This window comes from Callospermophilus lateralis, chromosome 14 (assembly GCF_048772815.1).
Source record: "Callospermophilus lateralis isolate mCalLat2 chromosome 14, mCalLat2.hap1, whole genome shotgun sequence".
NCBI lineage: Eukaryota > Metazoa > Chordata > Mammalia > Rodentia > Sciuridae > Callospermophilus > Callospermophilus lateralis.
The window spans coordinates 78,970,421-78,989,308 of NC_135318.1; the positions used below are offsets into that span (position 1 = coordinate 78,970,421).

The 18,888-nt window shown below is 41.4% G+C and overlaps 1 protein-coding gene across 1 annotated transcript in view; it reads right to left on the reverse strand.

Annotated features, from left to right (window-relative positions):
- The window catches only part of LOC143379913 (uncharacterized), a 38,230-nt gene extending 22,926 nt beyond the window's left edge, over positions 1 to 15,304 (reverse strand). Inside the window, exon 1 of the mRNA XM_076832654.2 lies at positions 15,225 to 15,304. Coding sequence (XP_076688769.2) covers positions 15,225 to 15,227 — 3 coding nt within the window. The 5' untranslated portion in view covers positions 15,228 to 15,304. The remainder of the gene's footprint in view (positions 1 to 15,224) is intronic.
- Positions 15,305 to 18,888: the final 3,584 nt, after the last annotated feature.

An 18,888-nucleotide genomic window follows, 5' to 3' on the forward strand; every position in this document is an offset into this window, starting at 1 on the left:
ACTCTGAATGATTTGCATCTCCATCCTGGAGTGGAGAGGCTTTGACCATCACTACATCTCATAGTGATCTGGACATCACCCCAGTCTGGGAAGTTTGAGGATGCATCTGCAGACATAGGAGTGTCACCCATGGATTGAGCTGCACTCACCTGTTCCTTTGTGATATTACCCCTTTGCCCTGTTTGTGATAGAAAATTCCATGGAATCTCCCTTTGTGTGCCCCCTTCTCTTGCTCTGCCTTTGGGTGTGGCCTTCCTAGATGTCAGTCAACCTGCAGCAGGCATCACAAAGCTAGACTCAGCCCCCTGAAACCTGACTCCTTGCCTCATTTGAATGGCTTCTCCACAATAAAAGGGGTCAGCAGGAGCGCACTCTCTCTCTCTGTCTCTGTCTCTCTCTCTCTCTCTCTCTCTCTCTTTCTGTGGACCCTTAAGGTCAGAGGAGCCATCACAGAACCCCCAAAGAAAAATGTATCTCTGTCTCTTGTGTGGTTATTTTATGCAGCCCAGTTCCCCTGGAGTGATCCTGAGTGTTTTAGTCATGAGGAACACGACATATGTGATTGTGCATGCTTATAATTCCAATGACTTGGGAGGCTTAGGCAGATGGATTGCATATTTGAGGCCAGTCTCAGTAATTTAGCAAGGTTCTAAGCAACTTAGAAGGCTCTGAACAACCTCAGAGACCCTGTTTGAAAATAAAACAAAGGCTGGAAATATGGCTCAGTGTGTAAGAGACCCTGGGTTCAATCTCTGGTTTAAAAAAAAAAAAAAAACTCTGTATGGTCAATGTGACCTTCATTAGACAGAGTACCTGAACAATGCGAGGAAAAGGAAACTAAAATTAACCCCTCACAACTAACTGATTCTGTCTTTAAGGAAATGCTTGCAAAGAACAAAACTAAAGCCAGCTCCACAACCCCCTGCTTTTTGTACCAGGGATTGAATTCAGGGGTAATCAACCACTGAGCCACATCCCCAGCCTATTTTGTTTTTTATTTAGAGACAGGGTCTCACTGAGTTGCTTAGTACCTCACATTTCCTCAAGCTGGCTTTGAACTTGGGATCCTCCTGCCTCAGTCTCCTGAGCCTCTGGGATTACAGGTGTGTAAAGCCAGTTCTTTTATTGGCAGCCCCAACAAAGAGGTCATCAATGAAGCACTAAGAAAGCACAGGAAAGGCCTCCCTACATTGAAAATATGCCACAGTAAGAACAGGCCCAGCAGGAGACGCTGGGTACAACTGACACTGGGGCCTCACCTGAAGATGATGACATTGTGATAAAGGTAAAGTGACATGTCAGGCTCAACCACATCCTATGCTCCAACCTCTAGAATGCAACCTGGGAAATGAAGACTAAGGCAGAGTTTTGAACATGCCAGGTTGTCCAATGCAGCTCCTGGATGAGATCTGCTCACCCAAAAAGCCATGACTCCACTTGCAAGTGCCACCAGAACATGTCCTGATTCAGTCTCCACTTGCCATCCAGAAAAGGAGACAGCCTGTTCTGCTGGAGGTCAGCTAAAATTTGAGTAAGGCTGTATAGGTCACAGGGACAATGAGGAGGACAATCAATGTCATCACAAACATGATGTTGTTGAAGGAGGAGGTAACCTGCCCAGGAAGAAACAGTACCCCAGTAAGAGAAGTACTGCTAGTGATCCAGGCTCTTGTGGACAAATTCATAAAACAGGGATAGAATTGGCTTTGCCAAATACCCTGCAATACTCCAGCCCTGCTTGTTTTAAAACAAACAACAACAAAACAAACCTCACACTAATGCACATTAATTTGTGCAAAGGACCTAAGAGCTATAACTGACATTGCTTATGATATTCAATTCATAGGACTTAAATCATACACACTGCTAATTGCAATGCCAGGCAACTATGGCTGGTTGAAACTGGTACAATTAAAAGATGAATCCTTTTGCATCCAACTGAAAAGATATTAGTAATTATGATTTGCTTTTGAGTGACAGGACTTCAATACAAATGCAAATTATCCAGTATTTCCAGAATGTTTTACCTCAGCAATTTAAAATATATCTGTTTTGTTTAATGGGTATCTAACAAAAGAGTTAGCTGTGAGAGTAAATAAAGGACTCCTTTTGCAATATGTGTGATATGGGCCAGCATATAAATGCCTTGACCAGACAAACTCAGTTTTACCCTGAGACTCCATTTTATATAAGAAGTACTTCTCCTGTGAGGAAACTCTGCCTCTGTAATCCTGATGCTGCTCAGCCCACCCTGTTTAGAAACACAGCTTTGAAAAATCTGTCTGTTCTTCTTATACAAAATTTTTCTCTTTTTGGTTCCCATCTCTCCTTGGCAATGTACCCTGACTGTACTGGGTCATTCCGACCCACTCCCTATGTTGCTACGGTTTTGACTGACTCATGGCTTGCAGCTTTTTTCTAGAAGAGTGCACCCTTTCTTCTGCAAGGGATTGAAGGTTGCAGGGGTGACTTGTTTCCTGATTTTCTGACCTCAAATGAATAAAGTCCCAGGTCCTGCTTCAAGACTTACCTAGTGATTTATCTGTATCATGCCACGACTTATAGATAACCTGCTTAGAGCCACCTACAACTAAAAACAGCACCTCTCTGTAGTACACTGCCCCAGAAGCTCAGTTTGTAAAAAAGTTACTTATCTGGAATTGCAGATTAGCCAATGAGCCTGAGTTTGTGTGTCGGATTGAAAGGAAGCTATATTAAAACATCAGGGACCAGAGACAGTTACATTTGTTCCTGAAATAGTCTTGCTTCTGCCATAGTTTTTTCCTTAATTTTAGTAATAGATAAATATCTATATTAAGCCCTAAAAGGAATAGAAATCTAACATTTAACTTCAACACCAGAACGCCAAGCTGCCTTTAAGAACTTAAAACAAACCCTCATAACAGCCCTGGCCTGAGGCCTGCCTGACTAAAAAATATATATGAATTTCCCAGCACCATCTGTTGAAGACACTATATTTTACCTTTGTCAAATATGAGATAACTGTATTTATGTGGGTTTGTCTTTGCGTCTTCTGTACTATTCATCTACATATCTATTTTGGTGCCAATATCATGCTGTTTGGGGGACTATAGCTCTGTATTATAGTTTAAGGTCTGGTATTGTGATGCCTCCTGCTTTACTCTTCTTGCTAAGGATTGGTTTGGCTATTCTAGGTCCCTTATTTTTCCAAATGATTTCATGGTTGCATTTTCTATTTCTATGAGAAATGTTGTTGGGATTTTGATTGGAATTTCATTAAATCTGCATATTGCTTTTGATAGTATGGCCATTTTGACAATATTAATTCTTCCTATCCAAGAACAAAGGAGATCTTTCAATCTTCTAAAGTCTTCAATGTCTTTCTTTAGGGTTTTGTAGTTTTCATTGTATAGATCTTTTACCTCTTTTATTAGATTGATTTCCAAGTATTTTATGCAGCAAAATGAAATTAAACCATTATCTCTCGTCATGTACAAAACTCAACTCAAAATGCATCAAGGACCTAAGAATTAGACCAGAGACCCTGCACCTACTAGAAGAAAAACTGAGGCTCAAATCTAATCTATCCCTTAGCCAGACTCATAAAGTGCAAAAAATAAAATCAAGAATCAAAAAATGGGATAGATTTAACCTAAAAATCTTCTTCTCAGAAAAACTAAAAATAAATAACAGGAAGAGAAAGCCTACAGAGTGGAAGAACATCTATACTACACACATCAGATGCAGCACTAATTTACAGGATATATAAAGAACTCAAAAACCTAACACCAAAAAAAATAAATAACACAATCAATAAATTGGTTAAGGAACTGAAGAGACACTTCTCAGAAAAAGATATACAATCTATCAATAAATATATGAAAAAATGTTCAATTTCTCTAGAAATTAGAGAAATGCAAATCAAAACTACTTTAAGATTTCATCTCACTCCAGTCAGAATGGCAGCTATTAAGAATACAAATAATAATAAGTGTTGGTGAGAATGTGAGGGAAAAGGTACACTTACACATTGTTTGTGGGACTGCAAATAGGTGCAACCATTTTGGAAAGCACTATGGAGAGTCCTTAGAAAACTTGGAATTAAAACACCATTTGACCCAGCTATCCCACACCTTGGTTTATACCTAAAGAACTTATACTACAATGATGCAGCCACATCACTGTTTATAGCAGCACCATTTACAATAGCTAAATTGTGGAACAACCTAGATGCCCTTCAATAGATGAATAGATAAAGAAACTATGGTATATACACAATGAAATATTACTCAGCATTAAAAGAGAACAAAATTATGGCATTTGTAGGAAAATGGATGGAATTGGAGAATATCATGCTAAGTGAAGTAAGCCAAATCCCCCGTTAAAAGAAGGCCAAATGTTCTCTCTGATAAGTGGATGCTAGTCTATAATGGGGGTGGGTGTGGAAAGAATGGAGGAATTTTGATTGGACAAATGGAGGGAGGGGAGGGATGATGGGGGCAGGAAAGATGTTGAAATGAGACAGACATCATTATCCTAGGTGCATGTATTACTGCACATATGGTATGACTGTACATCATGTACAACCAGAGAAATGAAAAGTTGTGCTACATTTGTGTACAATGAATCAAAATACATTCTGCTGTCATGTATAACTAATTAGAACAAATTTTAAAACTACCATATATGAATGTGAAAGAAGGTACACCATTGGAGTTCTTCCATGGACACTGGAGACACTGCAACCAGTAGCCTACCTGTGGAAACAATTTGACCACACAAGAAAGGAAAGGTCCCCTGCCTTTGTGATTTACTACAAGAGGTTGAGAAACCCACTCTAGGATAAACCAGTACTCTGCATGTTCCTCATCGAGTCCTCATGCTGCTCAAACAGGGTGGGTATTAATGGACTGCTGGGAAGGTAGGAAGACTCCAGGCCATCCTATTAGACAATCCAAATGTCACCCTCAAGAGAACCATGCCCACCTTAAATCAAGCAACCCTGTTACCAGCAGAAGGTAATGGGCCAAACAGCATGACCTCTCAGAGAGCTTGGGGACTCTTCAGCAAGTGAGATTTGCTTCAGTTGGCTATCATTGAGCCAGACTAGGCCTCTTCACTGATAGAAGCAAGTTCATGGACAATGGCTGGTGGATAGTTGGATTGACTCCTGTCAAGTTACAACAGACATTTCAAGCTGAGCCTTGACAAACCCAGAGATGGGCACTGTGGACTGGAATACAAATATGTCTGGTTCAGGGTCCAGGTCATCCTGTCAAATGGGAAATTCTTCCACAAGTATCCTGCTCATCCAAGTATTGGATGACATTCCCACCATGAGGCACTGTGCTGGGCCCTTCTTTCCAAGCACCTGGAAAATTCACTGGGATAATCTGCCTACTTCTTTGGAATTGTTTATCTCCTTTCCTAACTCTGAGAACCCAAGAATAAGGAGAAACCCTGCCTTTCTCTTCAACATGAGAAGCTAAGTGGCTGAAGAACAATGTGTCTCCAAAGAACTGAAATTAGCATTGGGGGAAAACAACCCTAAGCCCCAATCCATGACCCCCTTAGGAAACCTAGGCCAGAATATTCCTGTAATCTTCAGCATGTCCAGCTGCTCCCACAAGAGCCTCCATCCCCAGAACTCAAGCTGCTCTGTAGGAGAGAGAACAGAGAGGCTGATAGGTCCCTAGAAACTGTAAGGGACAAAGAATCTGTGGATGCCTGTGTCAGTCTCAAGCAGGTCTTAAATGAGGATGAGGAAGAGATATTTCAGTGACTGAGGACATTTTATCCTGTCAAGTCTCCTAAGGGGAGACACAACCAAATGGCATTGTAATATGGTAACTGTGCCTAGGGAGGATAAATTGAGAAAGGTACAAAGATATTTAACGTCTGAATATCCTCAGGCTGGGGGTGTGGCTCAATGATAGAGCACTTGCCTAGCACGTGTAAGGCACTGGGTTCGATTCTCAGCACCACATAAAAATAAAATCAAGATATTGTGTCCATCTACAACTAATAATTTTTTTTGAGAGAGAGAGAGAATTTTTTAATATATATATCTATATATATATATAGATAGATAGATAGATAGATAGATTTTTTTTTTTTTTTTTAGTTTTCGGCAGACACATCTTTGTTGTATGTGGTGCTGAGGAACAAATCAAACCCGGGTTGCAAGCATGCCAGGCGAGTGCGCTACCACTTAAGCCACATCCCAAACCCCAATATTTTTCAAAAATCTGAGTATCCAATGGTTATTCTTAGCTTTCCTGTCAAATATATAAAAATTCATACCTACATAAAATTGTTCACTTTTTAAGATCATTTTGAGACAGGGTCTATTAAAGATGCAGAGGGTCTCACTATGATGCTGAGACTAGCTGCAAATTTGTGGTCCTTGTGCCTCAGCCTCTTGAATACCTGGTGTCACAGGCATGTGCCACCACACCTGGCTTATCATTCAGCTTTTATACTAAAGTATATTATAGTTGGAAGCAGTGGCAAAATTTCAAGGTCAGCCTCAGCAACTTAGCAAGATGCTATCTTAAAAATAAAAAATAAAATTAACCGGGGCCAGGTTCAGTGGCACACACTGAACCTAGCAGCTCAGGAGGCTGAGCCAAGAGGACCATGAGTTCAAAGCCAGCCTCAGCAAAAGTGAGGTGCTAAGCAACTCAGTGAGACCTTGTCTCTAAATAAAATACAAAATAGGGGCTGGGGATGTGGCTCAGTGGTGAAATACGCTGCATTCAAATTCTAGTTCAAAAAACAAAACAAAACAAAAAGGCTGTGGATACATCTCAGTGGCCACTCAGTGGCCAAACAACCCTAAGTTCAAACCCCAGTAATAAAAGAAACAAATATGCTGCCACTTAAAATAAAATAGATAAAGCTGAAGAACATCATGGTAAGTGAAATGATCCAGACACAGAAAGAAACATTTTGCATACTCTGTATGTGGAATCTGGGGGAAATTTTTGAATGCACAGAGAACTGTGGTTACTAGAGGTTGATCATTAATAACGGTGTATCATATACTAGAATTTCCAAAGAGTAAAAGTTTAGATGTTGTTACTACAGAATAAAGTAATTATGGGAGATGATAAATTTTATTAACATGTATCCACTGTATTTATTAATGAGATTTGGTGTGATGTTTTCATATTTTCAGATACACATGCACATGATCTGACCATGTCCAACCACCCTTCTTCCACTCCTGATGACCCAGAGCCCTCTCCTGCCACAGTCAACACTCTATGTTTATATCAGTTTTATTTTAGCTGCCATGTCTAATAGATAGCATGTGATACCTCTTTCTGTGCCTGTCATTCATGAGTTAAGATTACAGTATTCAGTTCCATCTATTTTGCTGGATATGACAGGATCCCATCTTTGTCTATGGATGGATAATAATACACCATTGTGAATACACAACATACTTTCTGATGCATATGTTAAATTGGTGACCTGTATAACTAATTTTTCTCTTTATATTTATTGCTAAACATACTATTAAACAACATAAATTTATATAACAAAAGAAACAAAGAATAAACTAGGAAACTTGCTCCTTGGCCTGATTTTATCCAACTGAAAAGAAGAAATATAGGAGTTGGGGTTGTGGCTGAGCAGTAGAGCACTTGCCTAGCATGAGTGAGGCACTGGGTTTGATTCTCAGTACCACATAAAAAATAAAGATATTGTGTCCAACTAAAACTAAATTTTTTTTAATTTTTAAGAAAAGTAATCTAGAGCATAAAAAAATTCATGTCCCTCTTTACATTGAATTTGATGATAAATTAGACGACAATATGCTCACTCTCTTTGAATCTGTCACTCACTAAACAAATTTGGGAGTCTTCAGTAGATTCTATTACACTGAAAACTTCTACAAACAATGAAATAAAACAGCTGGGTGATAGGAGATGAACGATTCATAATCTTTCTGCAAATTTATACTTTCTAATTACTTCACTTTTGACCAAGTCCTATCCAGAAGAATTTTTTAAACAATATATCCATTGCAATGTTTATACTCATATCTTCTATGATCCTACAATAAAACCTCAGGGACCCTGTTCTTCAAACTCAGGGAGCTCAGCATGGATTTTGAGTCCTCTTCCTCACACTTTGAAACACCTAGTCTCCCTTCATCACAGCCCTTGATCCCACATCTCTGTATTCACACCAGCCTTCTCATCTCCACCTCCCCAGGTGCTGGCATTCCCCCTCCCTCTGCCACAGTAACACCTTCCAGCCTGCTGCATCTGAGCCTCCAGCTGGTCCCCAGTTGCCCCCCCTTCCCTGCTCCTTTCCCTACTCCTACAGCTTGCAGTCTGCCAGCCTCTCCTAGCAACCACAGCCTCATGTCCTGCCCAGCCTCTCCTTCATCCTAGGATTCACCTCACATGCCTCCTATCAGAGAGCACTCGGCTGGGCTGGGGTCAGTGCTGGAGCCCAGCCCACTGTTGCTCCCTTCTCCTCCCCTTTTTCTATGATTGAGTAAAGAGGGAGTCACACTTCTCTTTTACTGTTTGCTTGCTTTGCCTTTAACACTTCTCTAGAACTACATGAAAAAGGAAAGCAGCACTAGCCACTGGGGAGAATGGAGGGTGGTAAGAGGAAGAGGGCAGGGAGGGTTGTTGGGGATCATCAATGCTCTGTGTCTTGTTGGAGGCAGTAGAGACAGGAAGTGCTCCCTCCATGGTAATTCAAGGATCTTTATCATTTTGAAGTTTGCCCTCTTCTTGCTCAATAAGATCAAATTTATTACATAAAAGTTTGGGTAAGAGCATAAAGGAGGGATTTAAATGGGCACTAGAGGACACTTTTAGTAATGGATATGATAATTCTGTTGATTGCAATCCACTTATTTCTTAAGTGTGGTGAATCTAAATGGACTCAGATGTGGTGGGAAGACAGGCTTCCTAGCCAGAAGTGTTGAGCATGATTTCCCACAAGGCCACTTCATAACTCTGGGTTGTGTGAACTTGGGTAGTTATTTATTCTCTTAGGATCTGCTTCCTCCTCTGTAAATATGGGGGTAATAAAGTTTCCCTGGTGGGGTTATTGTCAGGATTAAACTCTTTTGAGCATGTATAGCATGGGTGTGTACATATGCCTAAACATAAAAACATAAACCTTTGATGTATGTAGGTTAACATATGTCCATCAAACCTCCATAAGGCTGTAAAAAAGTGGAATGCATCTAAAGCTGAGGTTAAAAAGGAAAATATACAGTCTTTAACCAGTTAACTATAAAAGGACTCAGAATTTATTAGCAAGTAATCAGGCTCAATAGTTTAGAAAAAGCAAACTTTATGAAAATAAGAGTAAAGAAAATCCTAAGCAAAAGAGCAAAATTTAAACGTATTGAAAAATGAACCTATACAGAGGATCGCTAATGTCAAATGTTGGTGTTTTTAAAAAACAATTGAAATTGAAAGAGCTCTGGTAAATTTGACAAGAAAAATTGTGCTAAATATATATTATATAATTGCACATATATGTACATATGCAATGATGTTTCACTTAATGATGAAGATACATTCTAGAACATTCATTGTGCATGATTCTATCATCATAGAGAATAATGACAAGCCCTAGATGGTATGAACCACTGTGTGCATAGGCTATATGCTACAGCCAGTGCTGTAAGTAAAGGCATTGCCAATCTGTAAGTTTCTGTACTCTGGTTGCATGCAGGTTCTGGTTCTGTGTTGTGTGGTCGGCAAAAGGTCCAGGTGGACGCACCGAAGGGCAGCCAATGGCCTTTGTGGGAGACGTTCCCAGCCCCTTTCTGGGTTCTGAGTGGATTGCCTGTAGTAAAGTATTTAGTGAAGTATTTGGTAAAGTATTTTGTAGCTGACGGATCCCTGGTCCGCCTGTGCCTTTAGTTTCTGGATAGCAATCCACGACGCGCTGCGAATTCTGTGGCCGCACTGCGAATTTTGTGTTATGTGTGTTTGTTTCTATTGTCCTGTCTGTCTCCACCCCAACACCCTGGCAAGAGAACTAATCTCCCAATCTGGGGTTGTCAGACCCAATCTGAGGGGGATGCTCCCCCAAACCGTTTGTCTAAAGGGAAGGCCCCAGTTGGCTTGGGGCCAGCACCCATTTTCGTTTTTTTGACAATCTGAAAAGGGAATCTATGTCTTTGTGTGTCTTTTTGTCTGTGTCTGTGTTAAGTGTGATGGCATTGTTTTACTTTGGACAGATGCAGTGTCCCAAGTTCCAATCTGCCTTAGATGTGTGGAGGTAACTTTAGCTAAATTTTAGCCTAAGAATGTCCCTAGTATGCTTCTCCCGTAAGGGACTAAAAGTCAGTAGAACTGCCAGCTTTTCTGTTCTCAACTTTTACATCCCCTTTAGCTGTGTTTTAAGGAACTTTGATAAACTTTACTCCCCTTTGTTAAATGAGATTAGGGAAGCAGTGTTTTCTTTTCTTCCCATAGTTGGCTTGAGTGTACCCACTGCAGGGGGAAATGCCTGCTGGGGACCTAAGAACTTTGATATCTCACTTTTTCTTTTTCTCAAAACCCTGTCTTCATTACTAAATTGGCATTAATTGGCTTTGAGGACAGGAACCAAACTTTCAGTCCCAAATTTTGCCACCCCAGAGGGAACTTTAGAGGAGTTCCCACTCTGCCTTCTTGGGGAAGCCTAGCACTCAAACAACTGCAAGCAGAGGATTAACTTTTTGAGAGCTGACTACTAGAAAGTTAGGAGATATGCCAGTGTGCCTGGGATCAGACATAACCAAAGGAGCTAATCCTGTAAGTAAAAGGAGGGACTGAGGGACTCCCAGCAGCTGCCGAAGCCCCTTTCGCTTCGGGGAACCTCCCTCATTTCTTCCCTGCACTGTAAGAATTGCTCTATCTCTGTTTACTTAAAAAGAAGGGGACACTGAATGCAGTAAAGTTGCCACACGGAGACCCTTGATTTTACACCTGGCTGCCCCTATGTGAGAACATCTGGACCACTCCTGGGGAAATCTATGGTGCCACTGATGTAGGAGTCATAATGGGAGTTAGAAACCTGGAGAGATTTTTCTTCTTATCTGGTCTGTTTTAAAAGTTATTATAGATTGTTTCTTGGGGATGATCTTGGCTAAATGTGTATCTAAAAGATGATTTTTTATTGTAACAGTCTGGTATCTGAATGGGTTTTTGAAGCATTGTACAATCTTGCAGCTAAAAGTTGGGTTTAGGTAATTGTTTAGTTTATGATTCCAGATAATTCATCCCAGAGAACTTAAATTCTTAGGATAAAAAATTAAAGAACTCTACTTCCAAATTGGCAAGTAACTCCCAATCATTTAGTTTTATTTTTTTCATCAATTTTTGATCTGGGTAACCTGAGAAGATTTCACTAGGTGTACCAATGCATTAATTTGGACAAGGATAGTAAATTATGATATGGTATCTGTTCCCCTCAGCGTGTAGGATTTAGGAAAGGAAAGTGTTGGATTAGGGCGTTAGTCTGGCTTATTGAAATGACATTGAATAGCAACAGTCTTGGAAATTTTTAAAGCTTAATTTTGGATATACATGGTAGTGTGTGGTTCTCTTTTGAAATTTTTTTTCAGGTGATTTAATGTAACTTAATACTACTTTAGAAACTTCAGAACAAAGGAAGTGGCTTAATGATCCTGAAGGAATTTCTTCTGATGGTAGCCTTTATATTATCAAGTAAGATCCTATTTTCAGTTTTGTGTGAGCAAGTTTTTCTAGTATAGGAAGATATAAAGGTATGAAATTTTGTGAATTGTATCTTAAACTTGTATCATAATTTTCAACATCCAAACCTGAAAATTGTGACTTATGGTTAAAATGCCTTAGGCATGAGGTTTCTGCTCAGAATTCCAGTTTTTCCTGTCCTTCCAGACCTCAGCCAGGACTTAAGTTGAAATGCAATAGAAGAAGCCTGCGAGCTCAATAGAAGACAGATCTGAGGTCCAAGGAAAAAAAACAAAAGTAAAGGTGTCCTTTACTGGAACTCAAACTAGACCAAACCAAAAAGTAAACTGTATGGCATTTACTAATTATTGGCTGGTCATTTTTTCTAGGACTTTTGCTTTTTCTTAATTCTGTTTTTTTTTTTTTTTTTTTTTTTTTTTTGAGCTCATGATTTGATCCTACAGACTTAGGTTAATGTTTTCTGATCAGTTCTATTTTTGATCAACTGTGGAGCTTTTAAACATTGCAATGGAGATTTCACCTGAGAAAAGCTACAAGGCCTTTACTATTGTGTTATGGGTGCACACTTTATTATGTGTTGTATGTCTGTATGTGTGTATGTCCATATATCATGCAATGATATGACAATTGGCAGGTATATGAAGAGCCTCATGAAATTAAAAAAAATGGATCCAAATATCTTTGATTCACATGATTCAAATGGTTTAATTTTTTTTCCTTTTTTTATTGTTGGTTGTTCAAAACATTACATAGTTCTTGATAAATCATATTTCACACTTTGATTCAAGTGGGTAATGAACTCTCATTTTTACCCTGTATGCAGATTGCAGAATCACATCAGTTACACTTCCATTGATTTATATATTGCCATACTAGTGTCTGTTGTATTCTGCTGCCTTTCCTATCCTCTACTATCCCCCCTCCCCTCCCCTACCCTCTTCTCTCTCTACCCCCTCTACTGTAATTCATTTCTCCCCCTTGTATTATTTTTCCCTTTCCCCTCGCTTCCTCTTGTATGTAATTTTGTATAACCTGAGGGTCTCCTTCCATTTCCATGCAATTTCCCTTCTCTCTCCCCTTCCCTCCCAACTCTCATCCCTGTTTAATGTTAAACTTCTTCTCATGCTCTTCATCCCTACTCTGTTCTTAGTTACTCTCCTTATATCAAAGAAGACATTTGGCATTTGTTTTTTAGGGATTGGCTGGCTTCACTTAGCATAATCTGCTCTAATGCCATCCATTTCCCTCCAAATTCTATGATTTTGTCATTTTTTAATGCAGAGTAATACTCCATTGTGTATAAATGCCACATTTTTTTTATCCATTCGTCTATTGAAGGGCATCTAGATTGGTTCCACAGTCTTGCTATTGTGAATTGTGCTGCTATGAACATCAATGTAGCAGTGTCCCTGTAGCATGCTCTTTTTAGGTCTTTAGGGACCTCTACCTCAGAGCAAAGCCTGTCCAAGGAAGGGACATCACCTTTGTCCTTGGAAAAACCCACAGAGCACTCCTAGGCTTATTCCCACCCTGCTAAGCTGTTTATCTACAAATAACAGGAGAGATCTGCTGTGCCAGGTGTCCCTGACTCAGTCAGGCTAGGTGGGGATCCATAGCAACCCCCTAGCAGCCACCAATCAGCATGAGACAGGGAAATACCTGGGATGCCAGATGACCCTCCCAGTAGTTTATGGTGGTTGATAACATGTTGGGAAACCATGTAGTTCAGCATGTACACCCCTCTTGGTTTATACCAATCATTTCAAATGAATACCTCTTTTGTACTGACCAATCAGCCCTACCCAACTTGTTCCCGCCAGTGAATGTGCTAATCATGTTTTAGAGTTGTTATTTGATTTTCCCACGGTGTGTGATGATTTGCTAACAGATGCTATGATGTATGTGAAGTCCCTGCCTTCTCCAAAGAATGTATAAAACTGCTGCAAACCCTGGGCTCAGGGCCTCTCAGCGTCACCAGTTGCTGTGTGCTCGGAGGACGGAGCTAGCTTGCAATAAACACCTCTTTGCTGTTTACATCAATCTTGGTCTCTGGTGGTCTTTTGTGGGTCCCGAATTCGAGCATAACAGTACCAGGGATTAAACCCAGGGGTGCTTAACCACCAAGCCTCATCCCATTTTTTTCTGAAATTTTATGTAGAGATGTGGTCTCACTGAATTGCTTAGAGTCTTGATAAGTTTTTGATGCTGGCTTTGAACTCCCAATCCTCCTGCCTCAGCCTTCAGGGCCTCTGGGATCACAGGTGTGCATCACCGAGCCCAGTTTATTGGCATCAGATCAATATTGGCATCAGATTCACCATTTTAGGTCAGGAGCCATTTTATCTAGAGGCTTTTAAATTTCCATTTTGAGGCAACACTGCTTAGCTTCCCACAAGAACATGTGAGCTCTGAAGGATCCAACCCCACCCCAGCTTATGAAGCAACCCCTAAGCGGCTTAGGGAACTCCTCCTTCAACTAAATCCTGCCCTGGGAGGGCTGAAGCTTTGCCTCCTGCTACTGACAATAAAGCTCTGGCTTGGGATTCCAGGGTGTGGCCTGGTGTTTGGACTTTGCCTGGACATTGCAAGTGTCCTTTCATGACTGAAACTTGTACTCTTAAATCCAATAGAAAGGTTTGTATAAATCCGACCATATCTAGTCCAGTCTCAGCAACTTAGCTACACCCTGTCTCAAAATAAAAAATAAAAAGTACTCATGTAGCCCCAAAACAACCAATAGCAAAATTAAGCTTCTCTTCTTGTCAGCAAGATTGTTACAAAGAATGTCAGCAGTATTTTTCCTCCAGAGCGCTCACTGTGGGTTGAGCTTGCTCTTTCTTGTAAAAGCCAAGTTTGCAGACAGATGTCAGAGACTTCTCAGGGAGTTGCTGAACAGAAGCTTCGCTTTTGTTTCCCTTGGTAACAACCTGTGTCACCTTCAAATATGGGACAAGGAGTAGCTGCCCTGTAACCACGCACTGACTATAAATCTCAGAGAAGTTCCCTACCAGGGTCACCGCATTACTCCCTCTGGAGGCTGCAACTTAAGTAAACCTGCTGCCCGCGAATTCCTCAGGTGCCGCCCCCTCCGCCCTACATCAGAACCAGGGATGGAGCTCCTGTAAAGCACCCTGCGGAAGGAAGGTTGGGAAGGAGGGAGAAAAAGCAAGAAAGCCAGCTAGCTTAGGAGGACGGCAGCAGCGAGGCCCCGGAGCCACGGCTCCTCTCCTGCAGGAAAATCCCACGTGGAGAGACTTCCCAGACCGCTGTCCACCTGTCAATCACCACCCACCTGGGAAGACCGGGCTGCTGGCGCTCCAGGGCTAGCTGAGCGGGTGCAGCAGGCTGGGCAGGAGCTCCGCTGCAGATAAGCTCCCGACCTGGCTGGCCAGGGGGACTGAGAGGGCGCTGCCAGGAGGAGGGCTCAGGCCGCGGACCCCAGAGTCCCCAGCAGCTCCTGGCCCCACCGCAGCCAGTCCCGCGGTTCCAGCGACCTCCTTCCCCGGGCTCAAGAGGCCCCGCCACACTCACCATTTCCTGCGCTCGGGAGCCAGGCGGCCACCAGGGATCTTCAGCACCCACAGGGCAAAGCCAGCGAGACCCCAGGGCTGGCGACGGAAGCCGGAATCGCGAGAAGGGCGGCTCAGAAGGAAAGGGCCCGGCCAGACGCGGAAGCTGCCCTGGCTGTGCCGGGATTGGACGGTTCTCCCCGAGTGCTCTCCACTGCACAGTGCTGCAGACCCGCCCCGCAGGCTGAGCCCTAGGAATCAGTGAGGCCAGAATGACAGGTTCCTGGCAGCTTTTACTTTCCTTCTGAGGTCTGTGAATTGAACAAGAGGGGCTCAGGCTACAGCTAATCGAAGGCAAAGTTTCCTCTTAAAAGAGTGATGTAGCAGCGCCAGAGGACGTGTGCGATGAACTTCCCATACAAGGTGACTTCACCTTATGAATTATATGTCTGCATTGTATTCACTGGAAATAATATAATAATATAATGACAATCACTTTGCAATTTCACTTAACTTTCCTGCTCTCTCGCCCTGTGAGTCTGCAGATTGGCCTGGGAAGCAATCCCGTAAGGCAGCAATGGCTAATGAAAATCCTATGTGAATCACAAGTGTCATTTAAAATTTCCTACTATTCACATTAAAAAATTAAAACAGGTGAAATTGATTGTAACGACATAAACCAGTATATTCTGACTATTATCCAGATTATTATCGTTGTGCTAATGTAACCCCAAAAGAATGGTAGCAGGATTTCTTCTTTTTTTTTTTTTTTTTTCTTTCAGAGAGCTCATTATGGTTTGAAGCTTCATCTTTCTTGTAAATGCCAGGTTTGCAGACTGTTGTAACAGGCTCTGTCTCAAGAGAGCTTGCTGTAAAAACGTTATTATTTGTTTTCCTTGTAAGAACCTGTCTGTCCCAAAAATTTGGGACAAAGACTCTCTGCTATGTGACCACCCACTGTTATGTAAACACCCACTGAAGATGAATCTCAAAGGATTTATCAACCCTGGATCCGAGATTATCCAGCCTTAGTTCCTCTGGACCACTAAAGCTAATCAATCTGCGTTGTGCAAATTCCTTGAGACTCAGGCCTCATCTGTCCTGCATCTGTGTGACCCATATGAAATCATCAATGAAGCATATGTAGTTTAGGAAGTATATCCCCAAACTCACTGGACTTAAAGCCTCCAGCATATCTCATTTTGTAGCAAACACATTCAAGATTTGACAGCTATAGGTGCCCTGTCCTCTGAAATGTGAAGGGCCTGGTTACCTGATTTTTATGACAGAGATGAGGTACACAGTTTCTTATTAATAATTCTCCTCCAACTCAACCTACCAAGAGATAGTGCCCTGAGTGAGGACAGGGAAGTGTCCATAGTAGGTCACTCTCTCCCACTGGAAGGTGGCCACAGATCCATTCCCATTGCAGCTATCAGAGAGCAAACAAAGGAAAATGGGGTCCTAGGAGGTGGGGGACACGTCTTCAGATCTGTCCACAGACTTGACTCTATTGTTTCAAACATGAAATGAATACTTCTTATTTGGCAATTTGTCCTTAGACCTAATGGCCAGGCTATGATATCTGTTTTATCCTGTGGCCAAAGCCCCATGGCTAATTAGCAGCTGGACTGGGACTCAGCATGAGCTGTACCTTATTCCAAAGTCAAAACCCCTCCACCAGACCAAAGGACTCATGCAACATTGCTTATTCTCAAAAAACTTGGAAAGTAACAAATATTAAAAAAAAAACATCACTTGTGATTATATGTATATGGAACATAGTACTATGTGTTACACATCATATATGGAACCTTCTTATATACTGAGTCATCATGAGACTCCAATTCCAGGATCCAGAAAAACTTGGTTCAGTTTACATCAAGGGCAAACACCAGCTAGAATTAATCTCAACTCCCCTTTGCAAATAAAAATATAGGCTGATTTTGAAAATGTGAAGGTTTATGAATTATGGAACAGGCTGCTCTAGAGGGATGTAAGAGACCACCAAGTCCTATGATTTCAAACATAGATGGACATGGGCTATACAGAAATGCAGGGGAAAAAAAACACAACAACTTCTTTATTGTAGGCATAGAATAAGAGGAGGGCAAGGGGACCTGTGATGATTGGCAATGCCATGAATCATCTGATATAGGAATCTGGAATTCAGACCAGGAATATTCAACATGTTGTATTTGGGCGTATGGATGGCATTAGTCCCTATTAAGAAAAGGTTATAGCAAACTTGCAAAAGAAAACTGGTGTGAGTGGCAGATAGTGGTGAAACAATTATTATCTGCAAGGTGTCTTCCAGGGTTTTGTCTGTGATGGAGCCACAGCACATATGTGTTTAATAGCCTCCATGAGGATCTTCATCCGACTGAGTCCTCCAAAAACATCCCCAATACTGGGAAAACGTAGGCTTCTACATGTCAAATGGCTTCTTGGCAGTATGCATCCCAACTGGGAACTGCCCAGACACACAACTGTATGAAATTCCTTCAAACCTGCTCCTGTAGGGAGAAAACCTCTCTCCTCCATATTTAGAAGTGAGCACCTAGAGAAAACATTCCAGGAGAACCTTTGTCTTAAGAGGCACAGTTGCTTGTCCTTTTATGTTATGGGAGGTCTTCAGAGACAGAGCTGACATCCCAGGTTCCTCCTAGCGGCACATGCTTGGAGACTACAGGTGCATCAGAGCACATTACAGGATCCAGAATCTGACTCGGGGAAGAACAAACCTAAATGACTGAGAATTAACTGAAAGATGACTCAAGCTGATCAGCTGGGAAATTGTAAATGAATAGAACAGTGTGATTTTATTTGCCACATGAACAAGAGATTGGCCAAAAGTAAAAAGGAGGCCAAAGCCCAGGGATTTCTGCCTGCAGAGAAGCAGTTACAGTCAGAGATTTCTGGTGGTAATGTAAGAGCTGCAGCTTCAATGTGACCATGCTCTGCCTGTAGCTACTACAATGTTACATCTGTATATTCTTTCACTCAATATTCCCTTGCTTCAGATTCTACCCTCATTAGGAAACCAGTTTACATTTTCAGGTGAATTGTGTCCCCTCCCTAAATCTCACGTTGATGTTCTAACTACCCAGTACCTCAGACTGTGACTGTTTGCACATATGATTCTTAAAGACATAATCAATGTTAATCTAGTTATTTGGTGTGGGGCCTAATCTAATTAAACCCATTTGTCCCACTTATAAGAAGTGACAATAAGGACACAAAGAAGCATAGAAATAATGTTGTGCAAATGTAGAGACAGAAGATGGTGATACATGTCAGAGTGAGTCTCAAAAGAAATTATTCCAGGTCTGGGGTTGTAGCTCAGTGGTAGAGTGCTCGCCTAGCATATGCAAGGCCTTGGTTCGATTTTCAGCAGCAGATAAAAAATAAAAGTAGGGGCTAGGGTGTGGCTCAGCGGTATATTGCTCGCCTAGCTGTGCGAGGTCCTGGGTTTGACCCTCAGCACCAAATAAAAATAAATAAACAAAATAATTTTAAAAAATAAATAAATAAAAAATAAAAGTATTGTGTCTAACTACAACTAAAAAAATTAATATCAAAAAAAATAAATCATTCCAGCAAGCACATTGATGAGTAGCCTCTGGAATTAGGACCAAAGTAATTACTGTCCTTAAGCCCACCACTGTGGCAGTGTCTTATGGCAG